Here is a 10213-nt window from a genome sequence, read left to right as displayed (position 1 = left end):
TGGGATCACCTGAGAGAGAGCAGGGTTCCATGTTTCTTTCCCATTCTTTTCCCATCATTTATTTCTGTGGAGGCCACGAAAGGCTCCTGCTTTAGAAATCCTTCCTCCTCCCCTCTGTTCTGCCCTGGAGCACAAAGAACCCAAATCCAACACTCCAGTCTCTCCATGTCTCCATCACGGGAGAGGATCCAGCCTGGACCTTGGCCACGGGTCCCCAGCTCATGGATCACGTGTGGTTGAAGGGATTTTCTCCCCTGGGGCATCGCCAACCGACAGTTTGAGGCACCATCTCCGGCTTGAGGCAGGGCAGGAAAACACCCATGGAGTTTTTATCACCGCTTTCCCAGAGAAACAGCCACCTGGAGCCTTCCTCTGATGGCAGACGTGGGAATACCAAAGGAGAAACAGGCACCTCCTTTACCTCAGTCAACAAACCAAACACCTCCCTGCAGGCAGATTAGAAAAGAACATCCAATCTGCTGAGAACAACTTTCCAATCTGCTGAGAACAACTTTCCATCCAGGGCAAAAAACCGCCCAGGAATGAGTCACCCAGGAATGTCTCAGTCCAACCTCCCCACTCCCACCAGGGGATTTGCAGACAAAAGGGGTTTATTTGGATTTTTAGTTATTTTTTGTTCCCCTCCTCAGAAAATATTCATGTTTGGATGGGAAAACAAAACTGGAAAGGGTTTCCCCCCCGCCCCCTTTGTTTTTGCCCTTTGGAGAACTTCTTTCAGCACCTGTGTGGGATTGTCAGAAGAAAACTCGAGGAAAAGCAAGAGGGGGAAAAAAGAAAGAGCTGGGGAGGAGAAAAGCCCATTTCCAACATACACAGCAGCTGGATGATCCTTGTGGGTCCCTTCCAACTCAGGATACTCTGTGATTCCATGTCCCTCGCTCTTCCCATGAGGCCACTTCATCCCACTTCATCCTTCCCCGTAGCTGAGCACCTTGAACATGGAAGTTCCTGGGAAAAAAATGTCAAATCCAAGGCAACTCCAACGCTCTCTGAGACCCCATTCCCCCTCCTCAGTGGGAAGAAGGAGATTTCCTACCCCCATGTCCTGGAAAGCAGAGCCAGAGGTGCTGGAAAAGGCACTCAGCTCTCATCCCAAAACACACTGAGGGCTTCCAGTTGAAGCTTTGGAATTGCGACTGGGAAGGCCAAAATGAAAGAACTAAACAGATCAGTTGGTTTTAATCTGATGCTTTGGAAAATCCCTTCCAGAATGGGAATTACAGGCCAGGAGAGACCTGATTTCCTAAGACTTTATTGCTGCCGTGACACATCCCCTGCCTGGTGGCTGGAGGTCTCTCAGGCAAGGAACGTGGTTTATTCTGGGAATGTTCAGTGCCAGGCCCAAAGGCAGCAGGATTCACCATGAACCCCTGGCGTTGGAATGCATCCAAATTTACTGCATCTTTCCAAATTTTCTGAATCCATCCATCCATCCATCCTCGCTGCACCTCAGGGTCCCAAACCAGTGTTTGTCTCCTGAAACACAGAGAGAGGAAACAGTGAAGATTTCGCAGGAATCATGGAATGGTTTGGGTTGGAAGGGACCTTCAAGGATCATCCATTCCCACCCACCAAGCAGTGAAGATTTCATAGGAATCATGGAATGATTTAGGCTGGGAGGGACCTTCAAGGATCATCCATTCCCACCCACCAAGACATTCCAGGCAGTCCAGCCCCATGCCCAGGGGTGCAGCTCCCAGGGACTTGGGACTGCTGTCTCACTGAGGCCCAGTTTGGTGTCACCAGCAATGAGAAATGAGGCCAGAAAGCAGAGCTGGTGCCCAAAGGCTCAGCAGGGCTGAAAGGCTCTTCAGCTCCCCCCCCCACCCCAACAGCACCTGCACCTCCACATTCCTTCAGAGGACATTCCTTTGGGAATGCCCCACCTGCTGCATCCAGCCAGGAGCAGGCACTGGGGGCTCCCTGGTGTTGGACATTTCTGGAGAGAGCACGTTGCAAAGGCGGGGGGTTCTGTCAGAAGGCAGAAACCTCCATGACCTGAGCAGCGAGGACTAGGGAAAAATAGGAGCCTGCTCCATAATATGCTCCCATAAACAGGTGGATTAACCCAGCTCTCCAAGCTGTATCTGCCTTGCAAGTGCTTGACTTTCCCACCTTAGCACTGGGGCTCGTTTTCCTAAATTCCCTGGAAAGGCAGCCGGCTGTGCAGTAAGAGGAGGCCGGTGTTGAGTGAGTGCAGCACTTCCCGGCTGCCCCAGCGTTCTTGCTCAGGCACAAGGGGCTCTTTATGGAGCTCTCCGGGCACGCAGGACCTGCAGCAGCAGAGAAAAATAAACATCCTGCTCTTGGAAGTGCCTCCCGCAATTTCATTAAGCTCCCAAGGAACCGGATGTGTATTTATTGAATTGAGCCTTCAGAGAAGCAAAAAAGGGGGGAAAGAAGCCCCTGGGCAGTTCCAGGGAAGGGGGGATTTAAGGGAACTAAACAAAGCAAGAACTACCTCCCCCCCCCCCCTCAAACCCCAGTGCTAAAAAAAGACCCTAAAAGCCATGATTTCCCTGGACACGCCGCGGGTTTGGAACAATTGCCCGGAGAAAGGTGTCTTTGGGAAGGAGGGACGCAGGAATGCCGAGCGGGTTTCCAGGCAGCGGCATTCCTGCCTGTTTTACGGCGGGCTCTGCGCTCCGAGGTGGGGTGTGAACATAAAACACTCGCCCGGTTGTTTTCCCCGGCTCCTGGCCCGGCTCCCACTGGCGGTGGCAGAGCTAATTAAGGAGTGACAATTAACTCCCCACTCCACACGTTCGACCACCTCCCCCTGCTCCCGGGGAAGGGGGTTCTGCTTCAAGGGATTTGGAAAAGATCATTTTTCTCTGCTTATTTTGCCTCTCTTGTTAAGTGGAAGTGGCTCCAGAGTTGTTTAAAATGGCTCAGTTACCAAATATCAGCTCCCAGGCTTGTGGCTCCCTGAGGTCGTGGCCTCCCCATCCCTGGAAGTGTCCAAGGACGGGGCTTGGAGCAACCTGGGACAGTGGGAGGTGTCCCTGCACATGGGATGAGCTTTAAGGTCCCTTCCAATGCAAACAATTCCACGATTCTATGAAAAAACAACCCTGAGTGTTGTGCTGGTCCTTCCTCCAGCACCTCCTACCAGTGATGCTTTTAACAAGTGACCCAAATTTCCTCTTTCTCCACTCAAAACTGGGTCATGGAGTGGGGATATGTCAGAAATGTCCTCCTGCTGTGCTTGAGAGACACAGCAGATAAAATCTGAGGGACAGAGAGATGTTTGATTTGTGCCCAGCACAGCAACAGAGCAACAAAACCCCATCAGAGGGCTTTTAACGCTGCTACGAAGGGGCAATTCTGGCTTTGAGAATCATGGAATGCTTTGGGTTGGAAGGGAATTTTTTGCTTTTAGCTTGTGGCCCTACTGGGAAAGAAGAAAAGGTGAAAGGGATGAATGAGATGAAACCTCAAAGGTACCAGATCAGGGGTGTGGTGGGTTCTGTGGCTGGGGTTTGGTAGCAAGGGGCTACAGGCTTCTGTGAGAAGCTGCCAGAAGCTTCCCCCGTCCCATGGAGCCAATGCCAGCCGGCTCCAGGAGGGGCTTCCTGCCGCTAGCCAAGGGTGAGCCCATCGGGAGTGACAGTAACACCTCTGGGATAACATATTTAGGAATAGAAAGTTGTGGCACAGAGAGAATTCCAGCCAGGGAAGAGTGGAGTGAGAACACAGGAACAGCAATGCAGACCCCAAGGTCAGTGCAGAAGGAGGGGCAAAATATATATTGCTTTAGTTCTCTTATTTCGGTTTCTTGTTGTTTTTTTTTTTTCCTTTTCCCTTGGTTTTTTGGGGGGGAAGCTTTTGCTGTGGTGTTGGGGACTTAGCAGGGAGCCAAGCTCGAAACCACCACGGAGTCGGACGGGCAATTTCTGCGCAGGACTGAAAAAAAGCGAATAAAAGCCCTTTCCCCCAGGAAAGAAAGCCTGCAACCTTTGGGTTTCAGGTGCAGTTGGTGGGTCAGCCTGGGCACTCCATGGGCAGCAAGAGCTTTCTGTCCTGGCACCTTTTGTCTGGGAAGAATCTTCGTCCTCAGTTTTGGGAGTCTGACTGGCCTTCTGCACTGCACACCTGGGCATGTGTTGCTGAGCACAAGGGCCCTTTTTTCCCTCTTCCCAGATGCCCTGTGGACACCGGGCACCCCAAAAAAGCTCCTGAGCCTCTGTGTATGAAAATATTTATTTAATATTCCTATGCTAATGTAAAAGGAAGGGCTTGCAGAGAAGAGGCGTCTTCCCCACAGGCTCAGGTGGCCCCAACAGACAGAGCTGCCTGCATCAGCTCTCCACACAGCTCCAGCATCACGGGCACACCCAGCCCCACACTTAAGGCCGGGTATTCCATGCCCTGCAGAACTTGTCTAGGAGCTGCTGGAGGTAGGGAGCTCTCTGTACAGCTCTAAGGAAGTTGATGTTTTCAAGCGCCAGGTTGGAGACAGTGGGGCTGCTGTCATCTGTCATGGCTTGAAGGGCTGGAACAGAGAGGAACAGAGACAAGGTCAGAGCCCAGGGCGGTGGGGACCCGAGGAGCTCCTCCTGCCAGGGCCATCCCACCCAGCTCTTGCTGTTGCCAGGAGGGAGCAAGGCCCAGCGGGATCAGCCAGAAGGTGCTGGCCACCAAAACCCCCCTGTGCCCCTGAAATCTCTCCCTGCTCTGACCACGCTGCCCCTCGTCCATGCAGGGAGCAGAGCCCTGCGCAGCCAGGGCAGGATTGCAGCTCCCTGCCCAGGCTCTGTGCTCCCCTCACCAGCCCCCACTGCCCTCACTCACTGTCGATGATGTTCTGCAACTCTTCCTTCTGTCCCCGCAGGTACCTCCCGGCCATCCCTGGGAACACAGATGCTGTCAGGGCCCCAGCGGCACAGCTCCCCCCCGGCGGCGCTGCCGGCCCGGCCACACGCCCTCCTGCCCTGGCAGGGCTGAGCCCGGGGCCTTCCCGCCTCGGGACGCCCCAGGGCTGGGCTGGCACAGGGCGGCAGCAGCCGCCAGGGCACTCGGGGCTCCACAGCACAATCCGAGGCCAAGCTGGGGCCGAGCTGCAGTGGGGCGGGGAGGGAACTTGTGGCTCACCTGTGAACCTGACGGCCACCTCTCGCAGGGGCTCCTGTGGGCTCCGCATGTACAGCAGGGCCTGGCGCAGGTATTCGGCCACTCGACTCCGCTCCTTTTTCAGCTGCAGAGAGAGGCAGGGCACAGAGGGAAGGGTTGGCTGGGGCTCTGCCCCTTGGCCGGGCGCTGCCTGCACCCAGCACTGGCCTCCCCTGCCCGCACGCCCCAGGCAAGGCAGCGGCGGGTGGGGCGCAGGCTGCTGTCCCACAGGCGGCTGCAGCGGTGGGCAGGGGCACAGTGCCAGCCCCGCACTCTGGCCATCGGGGACTGGGGCTGTGGGGCCGTCCTTACCAGGCACTCGCCGAAACTCCATGGCTCCTCGGTGTTGACCAGGCGCCCAAGATCCCTCCTGTTCAGGAACCTGGTCACGGCCAGCAGAGCTTCCCGAGAGGCCTGCAGAGCAACAGAGACCAGGACATGGCATGGCAGCCCAGGGCACAGGACCCGTGTCCCTGGACCAAGGTCAGCAGGAGACTGGAGCCTTTGAGGTGCCAGGCCAGGAGGCAGCCCAGCCCCTCCCATGGGACACCAGAGCCCACCAGTCCTCACCTTTTTCACGACTGGGTTCTCATCGTGCCGGTGGAAGTAGAGCGGGAGCAGGCTCAGGCACACGTGTGGCTCCAGGGCACTCTTTCCCGCGTCCTCTATCAGTTTCATCACGCGCGTGAAGATGACCATGGAGCCCTCCCGCACACTGCTGTCATCCTGGTGGAAAGAAAGAGGAAAAGATCTCAGCACCAGCTTCTCCAGGCCCCACTGGGCACAGACCTGAAAATCCACAGGGCACAAAGTTTCCCAGCAGTACCCAGAGCCCGTGGGGGGGGCACAGAGCCTTACGTGGTCAAAGAGTGGCCGGAGTGCCTCAGCCAACTGCAGGGCAGTGGGGGTGGATATTGGGGGGTCTTCGCTGTGGACCCTCTTCTGCAGCTGTGCCCAGACACTGCTCCAGAGCACATTGTCGAGCACCGAGAGCGTCATGCAAACCATATCACTCTCTGCATCCCCCAGGAGCCGCACGAGGCTTTCATTCAGGCTCCAAATTCTCTTGGCCTGTGAGGAACACAACGCCGTGCTGTGAAGCCATGAACGGCTGCAGCCCCAATCCCGCTCTGTCGGGGCAGCCCCACATGCTGTCGTGGGGCCCAGAGGCCAAAGGCCTGTGCCGAGGGACTCGGGCAGCTGAACGGGGAGGCAGCAGAGCTGGGATCAGCTGCCACAGTTCCTGAAGCCCAGCCAAGCCCAAGAGACTGTGTTCCCCAGCCCCACACTGCCTGCACAGCTTAAGCCCCTTCCCCCTCCTCACCATCCCAGAATCCTGGCTGAGCACCAGGAGCCCTCGGAGCGCCAGGCGACGCCTCTCTAGGCACTGGCTCTGGAGGTGCCTTGAAAGGCTCTGCAGAACGGTGCCTCCCCAGTCACGCATGTCCAGGCAGTCCAGGACCTGAAAGGCATGGAGCAGTGACGGGGTGCCCACCAGCAGGAGCCCAGAGCCACACAGGGCTGGGCCCTCCAAGAGGGCAGAGAGGTGGAGGCAGCTCGGTGAGGCAGCGCTCGCCATCAGGCTCACCTCCACAAGGAATGCCATGGCAGCGAGGTCCCAGCACAGCTCCTCCCTGTTCAGCAGCTCCAGCAGGTGGAGTGTGATGTGGGAACACAGGGGGCTGGAGACACGGCGCATCTCCCTGCCAGGGGGAAAAAGGCACCACTGACCCCGAGCCAGGTGGGCAAACCCCTCCCAGGACGGACTCACAGAGTCCTGGTCCTTCCCCACCAGCCCGGGAGGGATCGAGGGCACTCTGGGAGGCGGTTCCTCCTGTGCACCTGCCTCTCCCAGCCTTTGCCACTCTGCTCGGCCATCCCTCGGTGACAAGGCCCTCTGGCCCACGACCATGGGCACTGTGGGGGTGCCCCGTGCACAGGCAGAAAGGACAGGGGCAGCGGGGACAAAGGGGTCTCACCTGGCTAGCAGACCCACTGCGTAGTGGTGGGTGTCGGCTCTGAGGAGCGTGTCCCAGCCACGACTGTGTTCCACTGAAACCACCACATCCTCGCAGTGCAGGCAGCAGAGCAGGGCCTTCATGCTCAGCACTGCAAACCTGTGTGCAGAGCAAAGCCCAGGTCATGCTGGGAGTCCTGACACCTGACCCACTCCGAGGGCATGGGAGGCAGGGGAGGACTGGGATGGAGCACCTGTTGGGGTCAGTGGGAAGGTTGTGTTGCTCCCGGCATCCCCTCCAGAAGGTGTCGACCTCCTCTGACATCTGCTCTGTGGTGCTGAAAACTTGGAAGAGCAGAGCCACGAGGAGATAAGGGGCATACTCCATCAATGGCCCTGGGCACTGGGGCTCCTGGACAATCATCCACAGTGCCAGAGTTGCCTGCAAAAGACAAACCACCCGGACACAGTGCTCAGTGCCAAGACATCCATGTGGCAGGGCCCGAGCGTGGCAGGGGGAGGCCAGGGGAGACTTGGGGGCAGCACCCGGCCTGGTGCCCTTGAACCTGCTGCTAACCCACATTTCCAGCCCAGTGCCTGCAGGGAGATGGGCGGGGAGATGCCGTGCTGGGGGAGGATGCAGAGCTGCCAGAGAGGTAACCTGGGGGCAAGCAAAGGTTCCAGAAACTCACAGCCAGGGCAGAGACAGCTGTGTTGTCCCCATCAGAGGTGCAGGGGCTGTGCCATGGCCAGTCCTCCATCGCACAGAGCAGCGCTGGCAGCACCTTCTCCAGGGTGGTTCCTGACGAGGCGATGGTCCTCCACATGATTGCAGCAGCTCTGTGGAGTCAGAGCTCTGCGTCAGGGGGCTCTCGAGCACAGCGCCCTGACCTGGGCAGCTGCAGGGGCCGGGTGACAGAGCCACAGTGCTTTCAGGGGCAGGGGGTGATGGGCTCTAAAGGCTGGTGAGCCCTGAGCCCTCAAGGCAGCTCGGGCCCGTACCTGTCACAGGAGGGGGCACAGCGCAGGAGGCTGATGGTGACATCCGTGGGGTGTGCCTGGGTCAGTGCTAGAATGGTGTTTTCCAGCACGTGCCCAGCAGACACATTGGAGCTCAGCCACCAGTGGATGGACCTCACCAGAGCTGGCACCTGGAGGGGACACAGGGCAGAGTTGGAGAGCTGCCAGAGGGAGCGATTCCCCAGCTTTCCCCGGGAAGTGCTTCCCTTCCCATCACACTGTGGGACAACTCCCTCCTCAAGAAAGGCTGAACTGGAAGCATCAGGCAGGCTCTGAATGGGTGTCCTGTCAGTGTCTGTGATACCCTCAGCTGTTGGACTGTCAGCCTTGGCCTTGAGCTTTTTCAGGTTGGGCTCAGGCTGTGCCATGACCTTGGTTGGTGAGGTCCTGGCCTTTCTACACTGAACAGGATTGCAGTTCAGCAACCTCTGCAGGAGAACGAATGGCAGGGAAGAGAGGGATGTGTCATGGTGAGCTCTGACAGCAGTGCCAGCCTGAGCAGGGAGAGTAGGCCCAGCCCAGGGGGGGATGGCTGCAGGTACCTGTGATGCCCTGCGGCCACGGCCACGGTCCTGTTCCTGTGTCCAGTCCCGTCCTGGATCTGGCAAAGAGCGAGCGCGGTCAGAGCTGAGGGGCTGCGGGACAGGCCGGAGAACACGGCCCAGCCCTGCGCTCCACAGGCAGGGCCGGCCCCGGGATGCCCAGGGCATGGAGCTGCCGGGGGATCAACCCCAGGCCCTCTTCCTCCCTCCCTTTCCTGGGACATGTACACAGGAGATGGGATGGGAAGAAGCCCATCTGACTGCAGCCACCAGCCCTGTGGCCCAGCTCTGCCACTCACCCTCCTGCAGGGGCTGGGACTGCTCCATCTCTTCAGGGTGTTGTTCTGGTGCAGGCCCAGGGCTTTCCTCCTCCTCGTTCTTCACCCAGGCCAGCTTGGGCACCCTGGGGGGTCTCTGCTCCATGGCTATCTGTAGGAGACATGGCATAGAAATCTCTGGGTGACCAAATCCTGCAGAAGTGCCTTGAAGGCACCTGCAACAGAGGAGTGTTCAGAACGCTCCAGGTCATCAAGTCCCACAGTCTGGCCTGGAGGGGACATAGGGCAGTTCAAGAGCTGCCAGAGGGAGCAACTTGCCCACTTTCCCCTGAGAAGTGCTTCCCTTCCCACCACACTGTGCCGGCCTCAAAGGCTGAGGGGACCCAGCAGACCCAGCTTGAGGGGCCACACAATCCCTGCCCACAGGCTGCTTACTTGAGCAGGGACAGCTCCCTCATCAAGAAAGGCTGAACTGGGAGCACTGTCAGCCTCTGTGGTGAGCTCAGGCAGCGCCGTGTTGGAGTTTGTCCTGTCGTCAGTCACCGCGCTGTCACAGTTTGCTGTGCCGTCGGTCAACACGGTGCCGACTTCAGGGTGTGCCACGAGCTCACTGGGCGTGGGGTCAGGCTGTGCCAGGACCTCAGTTGGTGTGATCCTGGTCCTTCTATGGCGAATGCCAAAGAATTTCAGAAAGCCCTGTAGGAGAACGAAGGGCAGGGAAGTGAGGGATGTGCCATGGTGACCTCTGACAGAGGTGCCAGGCTGAGCAGTGACAGCAGGCCCAGCCCAGGAGGTCGTGGCTGCAGGTACCTGTGATGCCCTGCGGAAACGGCCACGGCCACGGTCCTGTTGTTGTGTCCGGTCCCGTCCTGGATCTGGCAAAGAGCGAGCGCGGTCAGAGCTGAGGGGCTGCAGGACAGGCCGGAGAACACGGCCCAGCCCTGCGCTCCACAGGCAGGGCCAGCCCCGGGATGCCCAGGGCATGGAGCTGCCGGGGGATCAGCCCCGGGCCCTCCTTCCCCCCTCCCTTTCCCTGGCCATGTCCACGGGGGATGGGATCGGAAGAGGTCCATCTGGCTGCAGCCACCAGCCCTGTGGGTCAGCTCTGCCACTCACCCTCCTGCGTGGGCTGGGACTGCTCCATCTCTTCAGGATGTTGTGCTGGGGCAGTCCCAGGGCCTTCCTTCTTCATCCAAAAGGACCTGAGCAGGCTCAGGCGTCTTCCCGCCATCCCACAGGTGCCTGGAGGGCACCTGCAAGAGAAAGACACCTCGGAAGATCTC

At 58.5% G+C, this 10213-nt stretch overlaps 1 protein-coding gene and 1 long non-coding RNA gene across 2 annotated transcripts; both read right to left on the bottom strand.

Annotated features, from left to right (window-relative positions):
• Positions 1–847: 847 nt before the first annotated feature.
• Positions 848–5050, bottom strand: LOC113981263. The gene is made up of 4 exons (XR_003538365.1): positions 4816–5050; positions 3979–4516; positions 2137–2294; positions 848–1497 (listed from the first exon to the last, which is right to left on the bottom strand). It is a non-coding gene; the product is annotated as an uncharacterized LOC113981263 (long non-coding RNA).
• A 69-nt stretch (positions 5051–5119) lies between these two features.
• LOC113981262 lies at positions 5120–8324 on the bottom strand (the record flags this gene model as incomplete). The annotated part of the gene is made up of 11 exons (XM_027708571.1): positions 8313–8324; positions 8093–8241; positions 7783–7930; positions 7345–7532; positions 7113–7250; positions 6722–6836; positions 6458–6595; positions 5992–6204; positions 5704–5859; positions 5446–5547; positions 5120–5218 (listed from the first exon to the last, which is right to left on the bottom strand). Coding segments are annotated over exons 1-11 (1458 nt in total), but the record flags the coding sequence as incomplete, so codon positions are not given.
• Positions 8325–10213: the final 1889 nt, after the last annotated feature.

Source organism: Neopelma chrysocephalum, unplaced genomic scaffold, assembly GCF_003984885.1.
Source record: "Neopelma chrysocephalum unplaced genomic scaffold, ASM398488v2 Primary Assembly neopelma1_96339, whole genome shotgun sequence".
NCBI classification, from domain to species: domain Eukaryota; kingdom Metazoa; phylum Chordata; class Aves; order Passeriformes; family Pipridae; genus Neopelma; species Neopelma chrysocephalum.
The sequence above is the reverse complement of the archived record's forward strand: the minus strand, read 5'-3'. Positions and strand labels throughout refer to the sequence as shown.